At 43.5% G+C, this 26,858-nt stretch overlaps 1 protein-coding gene across 5 annotated transcripts in view; it reads right to left on the reverse strand.

The window, feature by feature from the left end:
* Prickle2 (prickle planar cell polarity protein 2) overlaps positions 1 to 26,858 on the reverse strand; it is a 327,904-nt gene that overhangs the window by 64,558 nt on the left and 236,488 nt on the right. For all 5 annotated transcript variants that reach the window (XM_050160238.1, XM_050160237.1, XM_050160241.1 and 2 more), the window contains one exon: positions 17,626 to 17,809. In XM_050160238.1, coding sequence (XP_050016195.1) covers positions 17,626 to 17,809 — 184 coding nt within the window. The remainder of the gene's footprint in view (positions 1 to 17,625; positions 17,810 to 26,858) is intronic.

Below are 26,858 nucleotides of genomic sequence, written 5' to 3' on the forward strand. Positions count from 1 at the left end.
GGGTCAGGATTATAGTTGATGGATTATGAACAATGTGGTCATCATTCATTCTTTGAGCTTACAATTCTTGCTAAAACCATGACTGGGAAACAGGGCAGCTTAGAGTCCTAATTGGGAAACCTTGAATTCCAAAGGTGGAAATCAAGTGTGTGGTTTGGTTATGCATACGTTTTGGAAGTGTGCACACATATCTTGCTGTGAAGATCATGTACAACGACTTGAACTTGATGAAAGCTTTCCCCTGGAGTCACAGGGAAACAAGTTTATGTGCCATGGCTTATTCCCCACAGAGATCATGGGATCTGGAGGTGAAGGATCCAATTCTTCGCAGTGATCTTATCTGCCGTGTTATGTCACTTCAATTTTACATGTATTTATTTTGTGGTAAAATGCACATAACAAGAGTTACCACTTTCTATGTTAAAGTGCACGGTTCAGTGGTATGAAGTACAACACTGCTGTACAATCAACCCCACGCCATGGTCATCAGAATCGCTCATCTTCCCACACAAAAACCCTGCATCCACTGAGCAACTCCCCACTTCTCCCTCCCCCAGCCCCTGATTCCACTGCTCTCCACTGTGTCTCAAGAAATTTGACAACTTGAGAGTGATTTTCATTACACGTTGGGACCAAATGTTCTCCTTTGGTAATACGTCTCAGGAATTACGGTGGAAAATCAGGAGGGGGAAGCATGAGTCAGACAGCACATCCACACTGACATTTAAGTACTGTACACAACTTTTCCTTCTGTTTCTACTAAGACAATGAAAGATCATAGCCACAGAGCTGCAGCCAAAGAAAGGAGCGGAGGACTCAGTTGTTCCTGCTGTGTCTCCATGGAGACAAGCCACGGTGGATACTGGGTCACTTATCTCTGGAATATCCTAGGCTACACCATCGACATGACATTTTACTGATCACAGAAGTCCCATTACAGCAAGGCTCTTCCTCCTATTACTCAAGGACTGCATGAGAAGCAGCGTGATGTGGAGCTCAACAGTCAAAGGGACACTCAGGATGAACAAGGGTCACTCAATAGAGGTGGCTCTCAGGGTGGGGCACTCTTCAGCATCCCAGCCTGCCCTGCTCCTCATCTCAAACCTTGCTCCCACTGTGGCCATTGATGGACTAAGCAGCAGCACTGCCCCCTAATGCTGCTTCACCCTCCCACCCCCACCCCCTTCCTTGCCTTGCCTGCAGCACTCTGACTTTGCAGCTACTTCACCATCCTAAACCCCGTTTGGACAGTGTTAGGACATGGATAAGAAAGGAAAACAAAAAGCTTCAATCATGCTTTTCATTTTTTCTTCTCATTTTTTTAAGGAAGGAGACTCATGAATAGAAAGCCTGAGAATCAGTTCTTATCTGTGCAAAGAGTTGGAAAGATGGCTCAGTGGTCAAGAGTACTTGCTGCTTTTTTTGGAGGACTGACGTTGGCTGCTAGCACCCACATTGGGCAGCTCACAACCAGCTGTAATTCCAGATCCAGGGAACCTAACACCCTCTTTTGGCCTCTGCAGGTACCCACACATGCATGGGGTACATGTACATAGGCACAGGAACTAGTTCTGCCTCTTTCTCCCCCCCCCACCATGTCTGTTTATCTGTCTCCCTGCCACACACACACACACACACACACACACACACGTTAAGAGAAACCAACACTGGGTTTGGTGGTGCACACTGGTAATGGCAAACACTGGAGAAGCAGAGGCAGGAGGATTGCAAGACTGAATCCAGTCTAGACTGCATAATGAAACTGTGAAACAAAAACCAGAGAAAGAGTTAAAGAGTGGATGAGGAGTGAAAAGTTTTCCAAAACTGCATTAGACACAGGGTTGAGCAAATATAAACTCGAAACCAAATGAGTCTGTTCAGAAGCATATTGAGATTTGGGGTACTTAAGATGGGAGGGAAAATCTCCCATGTTCCGGAACGCTATGTAATTACAGTTAAGCTCATAAAGGTCACTATCACATCTGGGAATAAGCATTCTGAGTAACAGGATGGTTGGTAAAATATGTAAAATATGTAAAATAAGGGCACAGCCATCATTAAATGCAGCAAATGCAAAGATGCTGGGGCTGAAGGGGTTTGGAGTACTTCAAAGGTGATACTATTGCCCCCAAACTGATGCACCAGAAACAAAGTGTCCAAGTAACAACATGGATGGTAGAGACGGTGAAGATGTTCAGGCCCTGATAAGAAGTTAATGCTGCTCTAAGATGTGTCGAGAGAGAGAGAGAGAGAGAGAGAGAGAGAGAGAGAGAGAGAGAGAGCGCGCGAGCGAGAGAGTGCACTTTCTTCTGTTCTCTTGCCAGACAGGACTACTGTGTTCATACCATCTTTTGCCCTCTGCCACGTAAGGAGGCAGCAAAAACAAAACAAAACAAAACAACAACAACAATAAAAAACCCACTAGATGCCAGACAGTGTCAACCCACTAGATGCCAGGCTCCAAGAAAATATATGAAGTTAAAAGCTCCCTAGAAATGGTGAATCTGTAATCAAGTGCAGGATACCACACCGCTCTGTGTGGTAACAACACGCAAGGTTTCAACTGCGAGAGAATGAACCTCTGCTCTCTACACATTGCACAGCCAGGATTCTGTCACAGGAGCACAGACTAGGACGAGTAGCAAGGAATCCATCATGGCTGGCTATCACCAACTGTGGATCCATCATGTCTGCCCATCACCAACTTCAGGTCCATCATGGTTGACCATCAACAACTGTGGATCCATCATGTCTGGCCATCACCAACTACAGGTCCATCAGGGCTGGCCATCACCAACTACAGGTCCATCATGTCTGGCCATCACCAACTGTGGCTCCATCATGGCTGCCCATCACCAACTACGGGGTAATCGCTTCAAGAATACAAATACATATCACAGTTTTGTGTCAGGCAAAGGAGATGAGAGAAACGGGAAGACTTCAAAAAAATAAGTCAAGAAAATAAATAAAGGGGGGGTTGTATGAGAAAAGGCAAAATAAGCCGGAAGCACTTACTATGTACATTATCTGAATAAATAGAAATATATAATGTCTACCTACACGTGAATGACAGGTATCGAGAGTTTATTTAAAATCAAAATGCAGCATCTATCATGTGCTACCTACAGAGTTCCTCTTAAGAGACAGAAAATGAAGGATCAAAAGAGTCTAGTCTTATGGTTTTTCACCAAAGGAAAGACAGTGTGTCATGTTAACACTGTGCAAAATAGCATTTAAGCAAATATAACTGGAAAAACATCAAAAACAATGTTCTAACTAATTAGGAGAACTGTGGCCATTAGAAGGCTGTAAGTGATGCAACTTGCTGATTACTCTGCAATAGCTGCCAGCATTCAGTAAGAATTCCTAATATATGTGTCAATAAGTAACCTTAAGCTATAAAAATTAATTTCATGTTAAAATAAGTTAAATGCAAAAACAAAAATGAAAAAAAAAGAGGCTGTAGCTCAGTGGAATAGAGTTTGCCTTGCATGCCTGAGGTGTAGGTTCAATCTTTACTACTGCCAAAAAAGAAAAAAAATATAGTTGTTCCAAAATAAAATAACAATCTGTTTAAAATGTAATGTAATCATAAACTTTCAAGCATCCCAAAATATCTTGGCAAAGGAAAAGCTGAAGCACACAGAGATACACAGCTAGAATGACTGTGAGATGTGTCTCTATGGCCTTGGTAGATCAAAAGGACAAATATCTTGAAGGTTCTGGAACTGCTGCAACAGCGCTATTCTTCACGATCTCTTACTGCTGTCATGCTATGAACTGGGAACACTGCCTTGCTTATTCTTGCTTTACAACGAATAGGAAAGACCTATTTCATATCCTCACAGTGCAGGTAGCATTGGAAACTGAAGTCTTGGCCCTGATGTCACAAGAAGAACGTCAGTGTGAGTTATCTGTCCTTTACCTCTGACAGCCTGACAGTTAGGCATGCCTTGTACTTTCTGGGAGGCTATCTTGACTGGCAGATGCAAGGCTTGGGCTATGTAGTTTCTGTTCTGTATCTCTCTGTTTATATCCTTGAATCCTATTGTCCTTACTCTGCTACCCCTGAATGAGAATTTGAGACGTTAATCTTAGTTTTATTTCCTCAGTTAGGCCTTGCCTAGAAAAATGTTTTCATATCAGCTGCTGACCATTTCCAAGAAATAATAATTCTAGTGGTTCTTGAAATGTCAGATATCAGTTAGTTATTCCATGAGGCAAGGCTCCTTCCTCATTTTCACTATAAAGATTAGAAAGGAAAAAGTAACTTCCTCGAATCATAAATACTGTGTAGCACAAGAGAGGCAGAACCGTGGGAGGTTCCCAGTGTGGCTGATCCAAGACCATGTTTTACAGCCGACCTATAGCAGAAGGACGGTGCAATGGCCGTATCTCAGCAGAGCAGTTTCTTACAGCCCATCCGTCATCAAGATGAACTCTTGGCTGGTCACACACAGGCATTTCAGGTCCTTCCTTGCAAGCCTCTCTGTTCTGGGCTGTGATGCCTACAACAATTTGCTGAAAGATGGATCGTGCAACAGAGACTAAAAATGTGAGTTCAGTCTGGGCCATCGATTCTGGAGGAAACCATGAGCCCCTTGAGAAACACCAGCAAGCATGGAAGCATCATCTCCTTTTATTTGTAGGATTCTTTGCCCAGTGCTGAAAATGAGTTTCCCAGGGACCTCAAGGAGGCAGGGAAGTCAATGTTGTAAGCTACTGCTAGGCTTTTATGTAAGTTTGAGATATAGAGCCTTCTAATTACAAGTGAGAAAAAGGAAATGCCCAGTGAAGGTGGAAGGAGTCCTGCATCACAGCTGGGTAAGCTGTGAGGTGTCATCTGTAAAATGATACTCTTCTTGAGGCCACCACAGCCGAAGTGAGTGTCACTTCCCCATAGCTCCTCTGCCCTGTGCAACACACAGACTGTACACAGACTGTGTGCCTGTAATGTGGCAGACCCGCCTCATCCAAGCCCCCAGGCTATGGATTCATTCTTTTTGTTTGTGAAACTTCTGGAATAATCAACTCTCCTGAGCAAGATGGGACTGCAGAGTCTTAATCAGCCTCCCTAACTTCCATCCCATAATAGCTAGAACCGTTAGTTACCGAGTGCCAACTACATATCACACGACCCTTGGGAATTCACAGATGATGAAATAAGCAAGTTTGTGGAGCTGAGTTTCTGGTACCATCCATTTAGATTTTGTTGAGTCTCTGCCTCCAATTCCTCTTTTTACTGTGCATAATTAATATTGAGTGGATCATTCTGACAGTAATTGGCCAGAAGGCTCAATTACTTCCCAAGGCAAGTCACGGAGATTTAGGAAGACCCCATTGGTGTGCCTTCCTGTTTGCTGAAGAGCAATTTCTCCTTACTTGCCAGGGTATTTGACATATAACAAACTATACATATTTAAATTACAGCTACAACTAGATTGACATGGGTACACCCTCATATTAGTATTAGCATATTCAACACGGTGAGCCCACCTATTACCTCCCGAAGGTTGGACTTTTTGTTCTTTGTTTTCTATCTCCTTCCCCTATCACCTGACCCACAAGTGAGCACTAATCTGCTGTCGCCATCAATTTGCATTATCCAGAGTTTTAGATGTACAGAATCATAGTGCATGTGCCGTTTTTGTCTCACTCTTTCATCTGGCATAATGATATGAGATCCATTCACCTTGTTGTATATATGAAAGTTTTGCCACCTTTTATTTAAACAGTAGCATCTTAAACAACTGTAACACTCATTTATCCACTCATTTGCTGACAGCCATCTGAGTGGTTTCCCACCTTCTACTGTTAGAAACAGCAGTCATTCTGAAAGTGTCAGTCCCTAAGACATTGCCTCTCTGAATCCTTATAACCATGCTTAGCTAGGTGATGACATTCTTACTTCCCAAAGATGAATTAGAAGTCTATGAAGGCAAATTGGTCAATATAAGATAGTAGCAGGAGTCAGGATTTGAAGACAGAGCAGACAAATGTCAAAGCTACGAGCCTAGAGGGATTCCAGGCCAGCTCAGAAGGACAGGCACTTAGGAGTTAGAAACTACATAAAATAAGACGAAAGATTAGAGTCAGTATGGGTCTTCCATGAGCAAGAACGTTCACTATGGTACATAAAGTGAAATCAGAGACTGGGGGGTCACGTTGCATCCAGAAAGGAACCATCTAGGCTAATTGATCGCATATAATGTGTGCTTAATAAGCAACTGCTGAAGGAATAGTTAAATGCTAGAGTGGATGAATAGATGGACAGACAAACAGGTAGAAAGATGAGGAAGAGTCAGACAGTGGTGGTACAGGCCCTTAATCCCAGCACTCTGGAGGAAGAGGCAGGAGGATCCCTGAGTTTGAGGCTAGCCTGGTCTACGAAGTAAGTTCTAGGTCAGCTAGGGCTACACAGAGAAACCGTGTCTCAAAAAAAAAACAAAAACAAAAAACAAAAACAAAAAACAAAAACAAAAACAAACCCCAAATAACCACAGCAAGACCCTGAAAGATGAAGAAGGAGTTAGTTGTCTGATGAGTGGATGGTAATTCCTCTACCCGTCCCACTATTGCTAACATATCCACAAACCCTAAGACTGAGCAGATCACCCTGAGAACAAGGCAGCTCTCCCCCAAGCAGGACAGACTGCCCAGTTAGCAAAGAGTGTGCCCAGCTATAAACTCACATAGAAAGTCCAACTCCAGGGGCCCACACCCACGCTGCAGCACCTGAGGACATATGCACGGAGAAGGCCAGAGTTATTTGTATTGAGAGTGCGAACTCCAACAGCAGGCTCCATCCTGCCCTTGCAAATGCTCCTTGGCCTCCCTGAGCTTCACATTCTATACATGAGCCTTGACAAGTCCCTGCTGGCAGAATCTGGCCATGCCGTAGCTGACTTCACCTGGCAGAGGCCTTAATGCCTGAAACCCAGGTTCTAGCCCCATCCCTGACAACTCTGTTGAAAACAAGTTTATTAAACTGGCTGTTGTATCGAATGCTGCACATCCACGCATATTTCCCATCTTCATCCGATGACATCAGGGCCTCTCTGGAGCCAAGATAAACACACGCTGTTCATGTGACTAATTTCCTGAGAATCACGGAGGAGATTGCTTGGCGGCCTTTCTTACCCACTCATTTCTGGAATCATACTGAAAATATTGGGGTGAATTGACAGTGAAGCCCAAACAGGAACTACAGCTTTGGGGGAACAGAATCTATCCATTCAGTTGCAGAAGGATGCAGCTCACTGCGGCCATGGAGTTTCATCTGGAGCTCAGCTTGCGCTGCTGGAATAATGAGATAACATCATCCTGGAAATGGACGGCAAGTCTAATGACAATTTTCACAGAGGTTTAATCTATCTGTATTCTCCAGTGGACTGCCACCTGCATAAGGGTAGAGACACTGTGTCTTTGTCCTTGCCCTCCTCTAGCCACTAGGAAAGTGCTGGGAAGATGGCTGGCACTCAGCATGCATGCCCCAGGTGAATGAGTTATCACTGCCGGTGCCCAGATGTATGACCCTGGACCTGAAACAGGAAAGTCTGGGTGAAGTAGAGTCAGGATGGGATGAGAGACAGTGAAGAGTCAAAGACAAACAAGACACTGACAATAGGGACACGTCTTGGGGGGTAGGAGTAGGCTGCTTCCTGTAATGATGGGGAAACTCTTTAGTCATCACGGCCAACACAAGATTAGGGGAAATTTCTGGCCCACAGAAAGAAAGCTGGTGGGAAACACACTGCTCTACTCTTTCACGACATCTCATATCCTGGGTACGGCACCTAGGGAGAGGCAGAGAGGAGGAGGAAGTCCTGATGGCCCCTGGAATGGGACAGATATAGATTGTAGACCCGGCTCTGGGTTTACTAGCTTCTTGATCTGTTTGCTGATCATGTCTGAATCTCAACATTTATAAGGGGGATGGAGTACCATGGTTTGTTCATGCACCGTCTGGTTCTCAACAGTGAACATGCACTTGAAATTATTGGGCTATCAACTTCCAGGAGTGAAGAAGAAAATGTGGGACTCCCTAGAATAGGGTCATATTTCAGAAGGTGGGAAAGGCGACAGGGTAAGTGTTTGCCTGCTACAAATCTTGCATGTGGCAGTGGCTCTTCAGGGCTCCCCTAGCCCACTCTGAATGAGTGTTATCGGTTGTTCTATTAACCCCCGGGCCCCTGGATGCCTTGGCGAAAGTTGGCCACTGTGTGGGCTTCACTCACTTCTCCTCAAAGTCTCCTTCTACATTCTCCTCAGATGCTTTTGTATAAAATAAGTGCCAGTTTGGTTTCATCTCTTAGCTTCACTCCGGGGAACACACAAGTCAGGCTGATGTAGCAAAGCAGATCTCTTCATGTCATTCAGCAGCAACTCAGTTGCCATTGCCTCAGGGATCAGGGCAAAGGAAGCAACCTTTCGACACCTAGGACCATGTTCATGACATTGGAATCAGTCCCTAGTCTTGTATAGTTTGAATGAGATACAATGTGTGAAACATGGGGCGTTGTCCAACACTACTGTTCACAATTATGAATATCAGCACACTTTCTTAAAAACCAATAATCTGGCCGGGCGGTGGTGGCGCACGCCTTTAATCCCAGCACTCGGGGAGGCAGAGGCAGGCGGATCTCTGTGAGTTCGAGGCCAGCCTGGTCTACAAGAGCTAGTTCCAGGACAGGAACCAAAAACTACGGAGAAACCCTGTCTCGAAAAAAAAAAAAAAAAAAGAAAAAGAAAAAACAATAATCTGGAGTCGTTTTGATCATGTATTTGTTTCTTAATTTCCCTTCATCATCCTTGCAGGTACAGTACAGTGGGAACTTTAATTATTTTTTTAATTATTTCACCCATAGTGCCCAAACAATGGTTGAGACGCAGTTAGTATACAATAAATATCTGAAGCTGAAGGAATAAATTAATAATCAAAAAGCCCGATAGCCATTCCTTTTCTACATCATTTTTCTAGCACATGCTTCCATGTATTCTTTACACATTTTGTTAGGGAGAAAAACTGAGTGAAATGGTCCCAAGGATCTCAATGACCAGCCATTAAAGACAATTGCTACACAGGGGTCACAGGGTAAATAGGGGGCTAGTTCAGACATCTCCGGCTGACCTGTTTATTTTCCCTCCACCCAGAACAGTGTGTAAATATTCTTCCTAGTAGCCTACTGGGAATGCTCCAGGGACTGGCTTCTGTAGGTTTCAAGGGTGTGAAGCCAAGACTATAAGCATCAAGAAAGGTGGACGGCAGTTTTCACTTCTTAATGAAAACTGGTCCTACAGATGGTCCTGAAGCTTGCTTGAGGCACTGGGTATTCCAGACTCAGGTGGCTCTGCCTGGGTCCTGGTCCAAGCAACTCAGGCACAGTGGGGTCAGAGAAGATGACCAGCATTAAGTTGTATAGTCATAGGAGTCACCTCTCTGTCAGGCAGACATCAGCGAAATAAGATTATATAGGTAAAAGAATATACTTGAACATTTAGTAAGATGGCCAGCTTTCTGATTCTTCTCCTTCAAAACAAAGACTTGGTAGGCTTCCTATTCTGAAGGAGAATGAGAATTCATCCACTTCTCAAACATAAAAAAACATCAAAAAACAAAACCCCGATCCTTTAAGAAGATTCAGATATCAGTTCTGGGTCACCTCCTCACCTCGGGGAGTCTGTCTTTTGGTGTGCTTTTGTGCTCCCCCCGTCTTGCATGCGCGCGCACACACATTTTTTTTCTTCTGCTTTCAGTAAATTCTGGCTGAGTGCTGAGACCTTGCTTTTCCTGCCTTTTTATTCTTTAAATGACTAGAGAGAAAGAATCCATTCTTGCAACCCTAGATGACCTCACTCTGAGGACATCAATATTTTTAAACCAACCTCAGACAGAGCATCTGAGGAGAGTCCCGGACTGGGAGGACTTGACGTTTTTCCATGAAAGCCCTTGTGAGTCAGGCTTGTGGCACACTCCAGAGGGATGCTGAGCGACACAGCCTCTGAGAAAACTGAGAAGAAACCAGACCCCTATAACATCTATGTTAGTCCCTCTCCGACAGCCTCAGCTAGCTTTGCTCTTTCCTGGACAGCCAAACACTGCTTTTGCCTCTGTGAGCCAACTCAGCGCAGGGTAGTCATTTAGTAGATACCCTCTTCCAAGAAGGGTGGCAAAGAGGCAACTATTTGATTGAGCAATGTCTATGTGCTTCACGAGTCTTCATTCAGAGCCAGGCTAGTCCTGGAACCGACAGGTCTGAGCATGCTGGTTCCAGGGGCTGGCTACCTGCAAGTTATTTAACGTCTCGAAGCCTTGTTTTACTCACTTCTTCAGTGGAGACAAAGCAAGGTTCCTAAAAAACGGTGGGGACTTGCAAAGGACCCCAAGTCAGCCACAGAGATCCTTGCACTGTTTGCAATTGTTAAGTTAAGGAGCCAACCTATTTATCCTACAGCAAAGGAACAGATAAGGAAAATGGAATTATATAAGTGTGTGGGACATGAAAAGTTTAAAATGTGCAGAATCAGCATGCATATCCCCTATGAACTCACACGAAGCAAATTTGACAAACTGTTGCTAAATNAATGGAATTTTTTAGCCATAAAGAAGAATAAAGTTATGTCATTTGCAGGAAAAAGGTTGGAACGGGAGATCATAAAATTAAACCAGTCTCCAGAAGACAACTGTTATATGTCTTCTCTCATTTATGACTCCTAGGTTTTATAAAGGCACATAAAATCATAAGACATGAGAGCATAAAGAAGACAGTCTAGGAGACAAAGAGAACTATCAGGAAGAAGAGAAGGCAAGAAAAGAGAGGATGGTTCGGGAGTATCCTCAATATATAATAGATACTTGTACAAAAACCTAAAAGGTAATAATATTGTAAATGGTGGTGAAGGCTAGAGAGATACCTCCATCAATAAAGTGTTTGTTTTGCAAGCATGAAAACCTGAGTTCAATCCCCAGAACACACTGAAAAGGTGTATGTGGTGGTAGGTATGGTAGCAAGTGCTTAGAATTAAACAATGGGAAAGCCAAGACAGGTGGATCCCTAGGGGTGGCTCCACCAGTCTAGCCTCCTTAAGCTCTGTAAAAACAAACAAACAAACACAACATGGTGAATTCCGTCTGAGGATTGACACCCAAGGTTGTCCTTTGAACTTCACACGTGTGCACCCACATATATGAACATGCACTCACATACACAGGCCCACGAAAAATGGTGGCGAACACACACGTCTGTACTGAAAGCCAAGTAACATTGCCACTGCCACTGTCCTCTCTGCTTTAAGTGGGGACAGAGGCTCCTGGGAGCTGAACAACTTTCCTGAGGTCAGAAAGTGACATGTCAGTAGTCCAGATGTGCCTGACTTCAAAGGCTAGACTGGCTCCTGGTATGGGCTGCTGTTTTTGTAGGCCACAGCTTTGCAGCTCCAGGGACTGACTCAGACACAGATGATGCCTGGGTTGGGAAAGGCAATCTGGTGCCAGCCCTCAGCTCCTCCCCCACTGCTCCAGACCCCTGGTCTTGGAGCCAGCAGTGCTGATTCAGGTCTGCACTAGAGCAGAGGTCGTACAGCATGCTACCCTCTCCTGCCTTTGTGCAGCCTAACAAACATCTAGCGTGATTAAGATGGCTAGGAATCTGCTTAGAGCACATCTATTCAGAGGAAGCACGGGGAATGGAAACTGGTGATATGAAACAATATCTCATTTAGGGGAAAAAACAAAACAAGACAAATGTCATCTTTTTGACGTGATGTATCCATGAATATTTTCCTTCTGCAGAGAACGCCTGTCAGCCCAACTCTTAACAACTTCTTGCTTGGTGCCTACACTCTCTCAGGAGCTGTGCTGTAGGCTGCTGTTGCAGTGGGTCCCCGAAAGAACAAAGCAGGCAAGATCTCTGCCCACCCAAGAGTTAGAGTCAAGCCAGGGGAGCTAAATATTGAGCAAATCATGATACTAATAAATATCCAACTGTGAGTTTGAGACATTAAGGAAAGTTCCAAGATTTTGTTACAAAGTTCAGAACTGGGGCCCAGATCTTGAATCATAGACTGGTCAAGATGTCCCGGAGGGCATATATTTAATCCAATGCTTAATGCATAAGCAGTGAGCATGGAAATGGGAAAAAAGGGGATTTATTATCTTTCAATAGAGATAATTTCATGAAGGTCAAAACCAACTAACTCACTTCATCTCTGGAAGTTTGGGGTGTTTTATTTTTCATTGGAAGAGTGCTTCAAAAGTCAAAAAAAAAATGGGCAATTACTCCTGGCATCTGTTTTTCATTCTTGCTCGGATAGTCTGAAGAGAATGTGGAACAATCTGGAAAAAATAACTGAATTTCTATTTTATGCACTAGGACAAAGTTAAGGTCAAGGGAAGATTACTAACTTTTGGAGACTGAGGATTTGGCATATTTATATGTGAGATTCTGTCATGGACACAAGGGGTATCAAAAATGCCAATGAAGAGGACATTCAGGAGGTAGAGGGAAGCTGAGGGTCTCTTCAAATTTTTCAAGGATGAAATAATACAAACAACACTGCCATGTCTCAGACTTCACCTGAGAATGTGCAGTTGGAACCTCACATGAGGGCAGTTTGTCACAGTGAACAAATGCCTTAGAGTAGCTTACACGGCTGTTCTTAAGAAGAGGAGAAGGGCTGTTTCCAAGACCTACACAGTTACTGCTGTTTTAGGCCACTCAGATGTAAACTATTAACAAAGCAGTGATCAAATCAAACCTCGAGCTCCTGACATCAGTGGTGGCCATTGTCCTTTGTCCTAGGTCATCTGACAGTTTTTAAGCCGTTCAGTACTGCAAAGTCCTAGTCATAGACCAGTAGAATCTGCCAGTCCTTTAGAGAACTTACTCCCCCTAAACCCCCAAAATATACTTCCAAATGTTTCAGCCTCCTAGTGGTGGGTGACACTTCAGATTAGATGCTGGGAAACCTAATTACGACAGAAGAGAGTTAGCTTTGAAGTAAGCTGATATAGGAAAATGGTCATAATCAAGAAAGGCAAGAGTCGGATTAGGGAAGGTGGAGAAGGTCATCACACATTTTTATCCAAACCAACATAAAAGGACAGCTCTCTCTCTGTACATGGATACTTGAACACACTAAAAAGCTTAGGATATAATTTTCTCCTTTTGGTGGAATTGATTTTCATTTGCTGTTTTATAGAGGCTTCCTATTTTCTTTTAGAAAATATCTGTCTTATCTTGTTTATTTATGTGCATGTCTGAGTATAGATACATACGTGTGTGCAGATGACCACACTCTGGTCCTCATACTTGAGAAGCAAGTGTTCTTAATCACTGTCCCATCTCTTTGGCTCCCACCATTTTTTTATTTGGACTATATATCTTCCTTTAATAACAAGAGGAAGAAAGCTATTTCCAAACTGGGGAACAACTCACAACAGCCCCTCCCCCAATTCCAATTTTGGTTTTGACTTAGTGGAGAAGACAGCCTCAAACACAGTCGGTTTAGTACTCCACCCAGTGGGCCTAGTACTCTACCAGCACTTGGCCGTATTACAAGACAGCAGTTGGTATGCAGGAGCCAAAGTATAATGTGTGTTAAATGAATATGTGTTAAGTACAGTCATCCTCTTTTGCCTTAACTGAACCAGGGTCTTGGTGAGATACACTCCAAGTATCTTTCTGTATATCTACAGCTACATGACATGTTTTTTTTTTTATGTATGAGTATTTTGCCTACATATAGGTATATTACCATGTGTGTGCGTGGTGCCTTCAGTGGTCACAAGAGGGGGTCAGATTCCCTGGGATTGGAGTTATGAATGCTTGTGAGCCACCACATGGATGCTGGGAACAGAATCTGGGACGTCTGCAAGAGCAACAAATGCTCTTAGCCCCTGAGCCATCTGTTCAGTCCCTCACACTCCAACTTTTGATATCACTTTCATCCAATGGCTATTTCATTCTTTAAAAATGCGGCAATGTTAAAGACATAGTTGGCTATCTCAACTAAGAAACACACCTGACACCTGTAGGTGGACGTGATGACTCAGGCTAGCCATTCTTTAATACAGAGAAGTTCTCCTAAGATGAGAACTATCCATCTAGAAATGCCAACAGTGAGAAATCTCGTTATTCGTTTTATTTAAGCTTCTTCATGATTATCTATTGTAACCTTGTCACAAAGCATTTATAGAAGATGGCTCCAATTATTAATTGAGGCTGAACAAAAACCAGAGCCTTGAAACTGACTCCCAGTGGCCTCCTAAGGGTAGACTGCGGCTCTCTGGTTGGCTATCCCAGGGTTCTCCAAAGAACACGGACACCTTAGTACAGTGGGAGCTGAAGCAGAGGACCGGAACAGCTGCCACCAGTTCTGAGTCATTTGAAGCCACCAGGCGACCACCCTCTCACGACTTTCACACTAGTTTAAGAAAGAGTGTTTTTGACGATTTTTATGAAATTAAATGCCCATGTTCAAGAATACGTCTCTAAATGTGAGATGAATTTCACACACATTTTATTAAATTGTAGGAGTTACTCAAGAGAAAGAATAATAAAGAACATTAGCTGAAGGTATCCCATTGGCCTCGTGATCATGGGGAGGAAAGATTTCAAACCAAAATTAAAGTATATTATTCTCCACCCTAATTAGTCTTTAATATTTTGCCTCTAGCACAAAACATTTTTCATATTCACCTTAATTTCTCTTGATAGAAAATGGTTTCTCTCAAATCATAGACAACTACCATGATATTAACCACCAGAACATTTTTATTTTTTATTTATTTTTTTTAGTGAGGGGGTCAAAACAGGGTTTCACTGTGTAGGCCTGGCTGTCCTGGAGCTTACTATGTGGTCCAGGCTGGCTTCAACTCACAGAGATCCGCCTGCCTCTACCTCCTTGGTGCTGGGATTAAAGGTGTGCACCGCTATCGCCTGGCATCAGCCCAACTTTTGTTAAGAAAAAGGCACTTAGGCATCACATTCTTTCTAATCTAAGTGCATACCAGACAGCCTTTAAAAATCTTTATGCCCATAAATATCTTTGTAAATAACAAACTTTAAAAGAGCTCAAATTTTTAAACCTGGAACCTATGTTTATCGTTCAACATGACCTCTTCAAAGACTTTAAAAAGTAGACTCACATTTTATTGGGTAAATACAGAACCCTTCAAAAACCCTGATATTCTGTCTCTGGGGAGCAGTTTTCCTTTCTAGTTCTGTGCATCACAGAGGTTTCATAAGTGCTGGGAATAAGGAAGACTTCCTGATGAACAATCACAAGAGATAGGAACACTCTTTCAATTGGCACAATTCCAACCATTTGTTTAAGGGTGCTCATCATTTTCCTTCAAAATACATTTAAAAACTTCAATTTTACATTTTTCTCAAGACAGCTGAATGAGTCAAGTGGCCCACAGTCATTCTCAATTAGAATCGCTGGGTTAATCAGGATCCTAGCTTCTACAACTGTCTGTTTTCTTGGATCAACACAAGTAGAACTTTCTCCTGGAATCTGAGCATCGCTGAAGATTGTTAGCGGTCTTCCAGAAGAATCTGCTTAAGCAGGAACACTGGAAAATCCAGAGCCTCATTCAGCAGCAAGCATGATGGGCCACATGGAAGTTACTGGAAGTGAGGTAAGCAGGGAAACAAGCTCCCAGATCTACCCAGGTGTACAGGCTCAATAGATCAGAGTAACAGCTATGCCAATAAAATTCAGTCAGCAGCACCCTACCCAATAAATTCACCTAGAAAAATTCACATACCCTCTCCTTTTCAAAGAAATTCTTCAACAATGCAGTCTTTAGACAGAGGAAAAGAAACACATAATCTCAGCCCACAAGCTATAGGACAGCACCTTTAGGTGGCTCGGCCAATATCCCTAGAAAGCAGTCTTCAACTCTCACGGGAAATGTTTTCTGTTGCCGTTTCTTGTTCAAGATACTTTCTTTTTCTCTGTGTGATTAGAAGGGAGACCACAAGGTTGAAGAATATATAAGGACATAAAGTGGGAAGATGACGTGGATAGAGCAGAAACTGAGACGACCTGCAAAGGGCAGATTTTGTCTGAAGAGAATGGGCAGTGCTCCACTCCATGCAATTGTATTTCTGCAGAAATAAAATTCTAGATCCTCAACTATTTCAGCTGAAAATATAAACTCATGGACTGGAATTATAGCACAGGGGTATAACATTTACCTAGAGTATACAAGGTTTTTTGTTTAACCTCTAGCATTGCAAAAACTCTAAATTTATATGAGAAAAACAGTCCTACATTTATACAATATTTCTCTGACTAGACATACCTAAAAGACAATTTTATATGCCATTTTGGTACATCAATTTGGATGGAACAGCATTAATTGTCAAGCTGACACAATTTAGAGTCACCCTGGAAGAGTCCTAATGAGGAATTGTCTGCATTGGGTTGGCTAGTGGGCATGCCTCAATTAAGCTAATTGGTGTGGAAACACCCAGCCCACTGAGGGAGGCACCTTTTGCTAGGCAGAGTCTTGAATTGCATAAGGGTGGGGAAATTGAGCTAAGCACAGGCAAGCATGAGTGTATCCATTCTCGCTGCTCATGACTGTTGATGTGATATGACTAGCTGTCTCAAGTTCTGCCACAGAGACAGCTCTGCAGTGTGAGCTGGAACTGCAGACTAAAATAAACCTTTACTTTCCAAAGCGGCTTACCCCCCCCCCCCCCAGAGTACTTTATCACAGAAACAGAAATGAAAGTAGGACAATGGACAAAGAAAATGGAAAATGGCTAATCAGAGAGACAGTAGAAGAACCACTTCTCCGGTTATTAGTGGATTCTTGGGTCTTAATTACAAAGTACTTTTCCTGAAAGCATTATCACACTTAAAGTTTCTGACACAACGTCATGCTGTTTAGGCTTCTAAATACTCTGGCAGACACAGCGCTCTCTCAACAATTGAATGGTTGGGGGGAAGACAATGGTAGTTAACACTTTTCAGATTCTCCCTGTCTCTGAAAGTCATTATCAGGGAGATGCTAAGAGGGTCCCGCTTACAGATGTGCTGTCAGGCTGACTGCAGATTTCTGGGAGAGAAAACACCAAGGACCATGGAATGCAAGACCATGGCTGGGTATCACTGGGAAAAATGCAAACCAGAGAGAAGCAAAGACAAGAGATATTCTCATCAGGCCAGCAATGTTTACAGCCCGTGCGAGTGCCAGGAATATCTCAGGGAAGAGCAATGTCTTTAGAAACTAAGGTCAAGTTTAATATTTAAACACAGCACACACCACCAAGAAGGCAAGTCCTTGATTCCTTTTGAAAGAATCTGAATGTGACAACTCATGTTGACGCTATCGGACTTCTCCCCACACCCCAAAACATAACGTCTAATATTCACCATTTCTAAGATGTTTCTAGACAGTCTACAAATGGTTGACAATGAAAAGACAGAATGGATTAGTGATGGATTATTCTAGGCTCAGCTTCATTTCCCATGGAGGCCCAGGACATCTTTAACTCATTTACTGCCAAACAACCCTGAATCAGCAGAGCGACCTTTCCCTTCCAAGTGTGGGGTGTGGAAATGCTGGAAAGACAACATCTGAAGCTAAAGGCATGGGAAGATGGCTACCTGCTCAGGCTTCAGCCCCGGGGGAACCCAGGCGTACTCTTCCAGAGCACAGCCCGAGTCATCATCGGAGGTCGAGTTCCTCTGGAAGTCAAACATGAGTTTGCTGATGGTCTTCTCCATCTCCAACGGCATCACTGTCACCATGTGCTCCTCCTGGGGACACTTGCAGTGCAGACAGATCTTCCTGCAGGCAGCAAACACAGCAGGTCATCAGCCTTTGGATTCCAACCCATAAACCCACTCACCAGCTACAGCCTAGAGAACACTGGTTTATATAAGGGACACATGTCAAATCATCTAGGAGATTGGAGACTACCAGGTGAGCATGCTGGTGATGCTGACACACAGACCCAGCCTCTTCTTCCAAACACACACAAACACACACACACACACACACACACACACACACACACACACACACGCAGACCTCTAAATATGGACCATGATAACATTTACAGAATTAAATATATAAAATCCACACAACTAATCAGAAATATTACCAGATTTAACAATTGCTGACAAGTTCCTTTTTTTTTTTAAGTTCTTAAATCATGCAAAACAGAAAAATAACAACAAAATCATAACAGGTCATAAAAAGAACCATGGATACAATCTTTAGGAGTAAGAACAGTTTTCCACTAAAACAAATGTGGTCCCAAAAGTCTTCACAGGGAGATAAGTTCATTGTTGTTAAAGCTCTCTGATTCAGAGTCATAAACACAAAAAGTATCATTATTTGTAGTTATTTTATATAACTTCACACATGTGAATTTTTTTCCAGTAAAGATGGGGGGTGCTCTTGGGTGTTGTTTACCTTGTTTTGTGAGACAGGGGTCTTCTGTTGGCCAAGAGTCCACCCAAAACACTCCAAAACGCTAAGCTGGTGACCAGCAAGCCCCAGGAATCCACCTGTCTCAGTTTTCCTCTACCACCCCAGTGCTGAGATCATGAGTGTGTGCTACCATGCCTGACTTTGTTCCTCCTTCCAGCTCCCAATTACGTGTCCCAATTACTCCAGTACCAGTCAAGGATGCAAATTCCTCAAAGCCAGCCTCTCCCTCAAGGCTTCCTGCAACTTCTTTAACCTTATCCCTATCTAAATATTGTAGCAAAGAAAATGACATAGTCAAGCAACACACACAGATTTCTCTCTCTTACCAATGAAATGAACAGAACGGCATGGAGGAGGCAAACTTTGACAAGCTATTTGTGTGCACGCTGATCTTTTTGTAGCACATTATAAAGGCAACGGAAGAACCCAGAATTCTAATCGCCACATGTGTCTGGGTTTTGCTACAATGGCTTTGTTAAGATAATTCACATAGCATAGAACCTACCCTTCTAGCATATAATCCACTAGCTCTTAATATAGCCAGAATTCCCCAACCACCACTAATTTTAGAAATGCCCACTGAACTCATGAACACGAACAGTAACTTCTCATAGTCCAGGCTCACACACCCTGACAACCACTAATCTTTCTGTCTCTGTTGGTTTTGCCCATTTTGGATATTTCATATACAGGAGCCATGCAAAATACAATCTTTCAAAACTAGCATCTTTCACATGAAATAATGGTATAGCTAACCCATGACTGAGGAATATTCCAATTTAGGGATGTATGACATTGGTGTGTTCAGCAACTGGTAGATATCTGGACTCTCAATTTTTTGAATAATTTTAATTTTAATGTTGAGGTTCAAGATTTTATAGAGATCTATGCAGTCATTTTTCTTGGGCATATACCTAGCAATGGAATCACTGCATCACATGGTAACTTTATGTCTATCATTTTGGGGAACTGTCAAACTGTACTACAAAATACCTAAACAATTTGAAGCTGCTGCCTTCAACGAAGGCAGGTTACACTTCCTCTAACTCCCGCCACATGTCTTGTGGTCTACCTTATTGACTCTGGCCACCCTAGTGGATGTGACACCGTATCTAATTGTGGTCTTGATTTTCCATTTTCCCAAGGGCCAGGCCAGGGAAATCGATCATATGCCTTCTTTGGAACTTATTGGAAGGAACCCCTAAGGGGAGGGCAGAACGAGGAGCCAACAGAAGGCCTGGCTGAGCCCTCAACACAAATATTACAGAAGACACACTTGATTTCACATGGAATAGCTGTTCGCTCCTGAACAACAACAAAACCACTCAAAAAAAACCAAAGTCAAGGAGGAAAAAAAAAGGGGGGGGGGATAAACCCAGTAAATCAAAACCACCAGGGCCTTATCTGCCTTCTCTGCTAGCTGCCAGCCCTCTACTCCTCAATTATAATTCACTGGAGCTACCACAGCAAGGCAAAGAATCTGGAACCTCTGAGTGATTCCCTGATAACCACTGGCGAAGCTAATTTAATAATCTCCATTTACAAGTTGGAAACCCAAGTCTGAGGTGCTTTGAAAGGAAAGTGAGGCAGAGGCAAAGCCAGGAGGGATCTCTGGTTCCTCAAGCTCTTCCCTTCTGAAAAAAATATAGTGGCAGCCAACAGCTTTCTTTTTTAATACGCTAATTAATTTCACCCAAATGAAGCATAATCAGGAGTGTGTGTGTGTGTGTGTGTACATGGATGGGCAAATATAAGATGTAGATTTTATAAAAATACACATTTATGAATATAGAACCAGCTAGCAAAGCAGAAATTCATTAAACACCTGTGCATGTATGTTTCAGTGTACGCGCGCGCACACACACACACACACACACACACACACACACACACGCACTCATGCACGCAGAATGCATTGATTTCATTCTGTCAGAGCTGACATTCTACCTCTCCATAATTGGCTTTGTCAATGACAGGTTTCCAAGAAACCATCCCTGATTCAGACAGTGGAAATGCTGCGTTCACCTCTCTTCCCAGCCTTTGCCCCCAAGTAATCTTTGCAAATGTCTCGCCAGAGCAGTGACCAATTCATTTGGTTCTGCAGCATGAAATCCACCACCACCTCTTTTGTGGGTCATACAAAATTGTCAGGTGGGGGCCATTTCCTGATCTATCTCAGCAGAGTCCACGCAGGCGTTTCCACCAGCAACCACAGCATTTGCATGAAAACTAAAGATTTATACCAATTAACTCATTTGCATGAAGTGGAAGAATTCATTATAACTGGATGGGAGGGTGACTAGCGAGGTCAAAGGTTCTACCTCGATGGGTAACATTTGTAGCAGGTGCATTGGTTTGGCTTTGGAAGTGATTATAAGCAGCATCAAGTTCTCCTTTTCTTCCCCCTTTACCCATTTTTCTTTATATTGAGAAAATTTTGTAAAAGAACTTATAAGTGGGAAGATTCATATATAAAATCAAGTTGTCTAAATAAATATTACTGGAAGAGACAGCAAGCCCAACCTCCTCCCCAAACTCCATGACAAGTCTGTGGTCCCCTCCCAGGCCTGGGTTCCAAAGATACAAGTCTGAAGATTGTTATAGTTTCTGGATCCTCTAAAGTAATTCCTAAGATTTATAAAAATAGGAACTGTGTACTTTATAACTTGAAAGATGAAAGAAATAAAACAAAAGCTTCTGATAGATAATTCATAGTATACACATATGCACACACATGTGTGCGCATGAGCACATATACACACATTAACTCTTAATCATGGAAGTCCTCATAAATGATGAATCTGGTCATAGGAAACTGTTCACCTCGTTGCCAAGACATTGTAACAGGAGACATTTGGAGAACAGAGGCCATATCCCTGTGATAGATTAGATCTCAACCAGGACCCATGACTGTACATTTTCCCAAGACTCAGTAGATCACCAGACAGTTAGCTTCTGAAAACACTTGGAGGATGCTCTTTTATAGGTAGTCTCTTGGATGGAAAGAAGCCCCTTAGATCACAGTCTAAAAAACAGTGACTTCTAACAACAGCATGATGCTCAAAAAAATCCAGGCAATAAACATTTTTGAACTTTTTCAAGAGGATTTATGTCAAGTCAAAATAATGGCCCCATTGGAAGCTCTTACAGGACTCAGCCCACCTGTCTCTCATCTGGGTATCTTGTGTGTAGAAGCATCCCATTGAGAGGGAAGACTACATCAGCTGTAATAGTGGCATCTCTGCTTGCTACTCGGCCATCTGCCTCCCACCCCCGTGGGATATGGGTTCCACAGTCCCAAGTCCAAGGCCAGATCATATTCAGGCTACTTGCATTGTTTTAGGACCACAGCAGGCTGCTTAGAGCATTTTAGGCCCATTGTAAACCAAATGACAAAAGATGAGGATTCAACAAGGCCATACATCAGGCAGCAGACAGAATAGTTGGCAAGCGAACCTCTGGTAAAGACAAAAGGCTAACCTAACCTAGAGGTATCCACAGCTTTCCCCCAACTGATGAAAGTGTCCCTAGGTATTTAAATTCTCCCATGACTACCACACCGAAGACAAAAGAATCATCCCTTTCTTGATAGCAATAAAGAAGAAAGAGGGGATTTTTTTTCCTGATTATTACACTTATCATAATTTAAAGTTACTGCTTTCTTCTCCTTAACATACAATTAATGTAGAAAGAAGTCACAAATTACAGCTAAGTAAGGAGGAGGAAAAACATTCTAAACACCCACAATCCCAAAGATAACCACTGTTAAACAGAAACAGCTGCTGGACCATTTCTTCCTTAGTACAAAGATGCAGAGACCAGACTTCAATCAATGTTCCCCATGAGCCAAGGAATAAGACTTTGGTCTGGACAACAAGATATGAGACGCGCACGCACACGCACACGCACACACACACACACACACACACACAAAATTCTCAGTGCACAGGTGTGCATTATTCAGCAAAGATTCATAAGCTTGTTCTGATCTAGCATCCTGAACGAGTATTCAGACTTTACTTCGTATGGAAGCCAGTTATCTTATGTGTAAAACTACAGGTATCTCGAAAGTTAAGTGTCTCAGATAAAATATATCTGAAAAACAGACTTCCTTAGTTATCAACTTCCAATTTCCTGTGCAAGAAGAGAGAGATAAAGCATGACAATCTAAGACCACTAAGATCTGGCTCTGAATTGCATCTTCGTGTATCAGTCATTCACTCACAGATTAATAATTATTATTAACAATAATAATAATAATCATTTCAAACCACCCATGGAGCTGTTTTGTGGAAAGGAGCCTGGCTTCCTTCACTAGCTCTACTCCCCACCTTCCCTGCATTCCCAACAAGCCGCCTATCAGCTCCTCACATGAACCATTCCACCAGTCTTCAATAGCTAAACATCCATTCAAGCTTATAGACTTCTGGCGTCACCAGCTTCCTGGATTTGGAGTGAAAGGATGTTTACAAGACTGTAGGATGCCCGGAGGAAATAAGCAAACAAATGATGTTGGGCAGAGAGACACACCCTGTTGTGCTCAACTGAGTCAATGAGAACTGAAGTAAAATATGCTGGCCCTGAGATAATCGTATGACGGGGAAGTCAGATACAAACTAACTCGGAAGGAACTTGGCTAAAGCTGACATAGATTAGAACCTGTGTTATCCAGCTCCAAGACCAATGCTTCCCATGTAAAGTGTCCAAACTGTCCCTCCTCCTCTTCACCCATCCCCCTAACTCACTGATCCACACATAGATCCATCAGTTCACCCACTCACCATCAACCTAGCAATACGGAGTGGCAATCTACTGAGTGCGAGGCATTGTTTTAAGTTTCTGGACATTAGCTGTTAGTCCGCCTTAATTATAAGGCAGAAATCTCTATACCCTCGTGGAACTTCAAGCTTAAAAAAAGGTATAACCATCGAGTAATCAGGGATAAACTTTCCCATTATAGATTGTGATAAATGTTATATCAGAGAGGGACTAGGTGGGCTGAGAAAGCCCTCCTCACTGAAGGCACATCTGAGCCACCAGTAAAAGCCTACTGGCTGCCAGGCAGCTAGAAGAATACAACCGGGGTGGAGTTTTCCCAGCACAGGGAAAGCAGGCACCCACTGCCTGCCCGCCGCCTGGAGGCATTGAGGTGGAGGGTGTAGAGGTGAGGGAAGGCTGCTGGAGAGGTTCTCAGGAGGTGTTGTGATAGCTTCTCTCCTCCCTCAGCGGCAACTGCATGAATGGCAGTGGCCAGACTGGTTGTCAACAGCCTGTCCTAAAGCCCAGGCATAAATGTGAAATTCAGGAGGAATTCCATTTTAGCGGGCATCTGGACCGTCTTTCTTCTAAGACACTTCTCCCTCGAATTCCTGTGTTTCTGTCCTGAATCTACCCAGACTTCAGCACATCCGGTTAGGGGCAGCCTTTCTGGCTCCTTCACCCACCCCCCTCCAGTCACAATACTTTGCTTATCCCTTTCTTGGCAAACGTTCAGACTGAATGAAGGACATGAACCCTGACACTTGCCATGTCTGGAAGAAAGATTTCTATCTCTGTGAGAAAGGAAAAAAGATTTCCTCATGAATACAGAGCTGAAGGGTGGGGACCGTGACAAGGCCAGCTGGGGACTTGGCTGGTGCATGCTGAGTGCCAGAACCCTGCTGCCTGGTTCTGTCCCACTTCCCTTCTTCGTCTGGCTGGTGACTCCTGCCATCTGCACAGAGGTGCCCCTCTCTCCTGGCATAGCTGAAGGCAGCAGAGAGAAGTTCCCAATGCCAGGTGTCTCCTCTTAATATGCCAATTCATAACAGAGTCCTGCTGCAGATGGATTTGTAATTCGGGAGGCAAGGGAGCACACTTTATTTGCAAAAGAGCCCATTCTGGATGACTTCGCTTAGAACTCACTCTTAAAGGTCACACACCACCTCTAGCTTGGCAGGTAGGACAACTCAGTGACAGATGAGCCATAGCTTAGAATGAGACCCTCAAAAGATTGTCCCAAGAAGAAACAATAAAGAAAAGGAAGATGCTGGAAAGGACCCCAGGACACAGTAGAGGGTGGGATAATGACAGTGTAGATTGGTGAACTGGACAAACAGGGTCCTCTGTAGGACCTGGGAATGAGGGCCTATCTGGAATATTCCTCAGATAAAGCTGGTTGAAGGAGAGACAGGGTTACTATCTTCCAATTCTTAGCACTCTTTGGCAGAAGACCATAGGGAGGCCCTTAGCACAGGAAAAGATAAGCAGCCAAGGGCAGAACAATGCTTCTCTGTAGCAGTGGAAGCCACAGGCTAGAGTCCGCTGGAGTGGGAGAGTCAATGAATTCAGGGCAGTGACAGAATGTTTGTGGCAAGGCAGCTCCACTATGTAAAAGATCACCTACTGAGCGTCTGCTTTGTGCGGTGGGTCATGGGCTGTGCCACAAGGTATTGCAGCCAAGGAATCCCTGTGGGGATACAAAAAGAAGACCACAGAGAGCCAGGCCATAATTTCTAGGAAGGCAGCACTCAAGTTGTTTAAGAGGATGTTCGTATTCTGAAGAGATGCATGCTAAAGCATATGCAGATGAAGGATGATGCATGCGGCTAATATCAGATGGACCAGCAGAACTACGATGTTTGAAAGACAGGAGTGGGAGAAGGAGTGAAGGGAGAGAGAAAGGGAGAGGGGGTTTACAGAGGAAGGGAGGAAGAGGGCCTATGGATAGGGCTAAGAAAAAGAGGCAAGGGAAAGAGGAGGTGAGAGACAGAGAAAAAAGGGAGGAAGGAAAAATGGAGAGGGAGAGAGATGAGACCTGGAGGAGGGAAGGAGAGAGATGAGAGAGGGAGGAGACGGAGAAGATGGGGGAGAGAGAAGATATGAATAGGGAGAAAGCAGGAGGAGGGAGCATGCAGCACAGATGTGAAAACACATTAACAGGAAGATCTAGAACTGTACATAAAAACTCACTATACTATTCTTGTAACTTCCACATGTGGGGATTGAAATGAGAAATGTCCCACATAGGCTCAGGTGTTGAAAGGAAGCAGCTAGTTCATTTCCTGGCTGCTTAGCCCCAAAATAATCACATAGAAACTGTGTTAATTAAATCACTACTTGGCCCATCAGCTCTAGCTTCTTATTTGATAACTCTTACATATTAATTTAACCCATTTCTATCAATCTGTGTATTGCCACATGGTTGTGGCTTACCCGCTAAAGTTCCAGCGTCTGTCTCCAGCAGGGCTACATGGCTTCTCCTTGACTCCACCTCCTTTCTCCCAGCATTCAGTTTAGTTTTCCCCACCTAGTTCTGTTGTTCCCCTATAGCTCTACTATAGGCCCAAAGCAGTTCCTTTATTAACCAATGATATTCACAGCATACAGAGGGGAATCCCACATTACTCAGTTATTTGCCACTTTGCTCTCTAGTGAGCAGTGCTATTTGGAGAATATTATGGAACCTTAGGAGGGAGAGCCTTGCTGGAGTAATTATAGCATTGGGGTTGGGCTTCGCAAGTTTAAAGCCTCCCCCTGCTTCCACTTTGCCTTTGCAGTTGAGGATGTGATCCCTCAGCTACCTGCTCTGGCCACCTGCTGCCATGCCTCTGCTACCATATGGACTCTCCCTCTGGAATCATATGCCAAAATAAATCTTTCTTCTGTAAGCTTCCTTGGTCATGGTGGTCTATCACAGCAACAGCAAAGGGCCTAATACACCAGAAAACACCACGGCTTTGAAAAATGGGGGGGAAAAAAAAGGAAACAAAGTGGAGAATACCATGATCGTCAGCCATGGTTCATGTGCACTGCACTTTAAGGGGTTTGATGGTAATGGATGTCACAGAGGGTCCCCTTGAGGAAGCAGAGTAGAAAGTTTTCGGCAAAAGGAAAAGGGGAGACCATTCCTGACAGCCGAATAAAGGTGTGGAGGTGGGAGAGGAACATGGTGCCACTAGGACACTGAGACGACTCAGGACCAAATGCTGACAGCATGGCAGGTGGTGAATGACACATACAATCTGTTAGGAGTTTTGGCTTTGTTGAAAAAGCATCCACAAGTCAGTGTGGAATCTGCCTCCCAAGCTCACAGATAGCTAATTCAGCACCATTATGAGTAGACAGAGTGAGCTCTCAGAGGACAAGAGCTTGGCCACGGATGGTGTCTCCATGGCAACACTGCTACGTGCATCACTGCATCCCTGTGCAAGGCTGTGGGTATCCAGAGACGCTCTGAATTCTTTAGCTGTCAGACTTGCTGTTCTGCTAAGAAGAAAGTAGGACAGATAGTAGAGGCTAGTCCTCTGGACAACTGTCTCCACTTCACTTTATATATGTGCTAACTGGAATTTATAGATACTGTAGTGTATCCATTTTGCTTCACTGGATATTTAATATACTTGGGTATGGACTAAGCAAG

Source organism: Alexandromys fortis, unplaced genomic scaffold, assembly GCF_014885135.2.
Source record: "Alexandromys fortis isolate MF-2015 unplaced genomic scaffold, M_Fortis_MF-2015_v1.1 scaffold_111, whole genome shotgun sequence".
Classification (NCBI taxonomy): domain Eukaryota; kingdom Metazoa; phylum Chordata; class Mammalia; order Rodentia; family Cricetidae; genus Alexandromys; species Alexandromys fortis.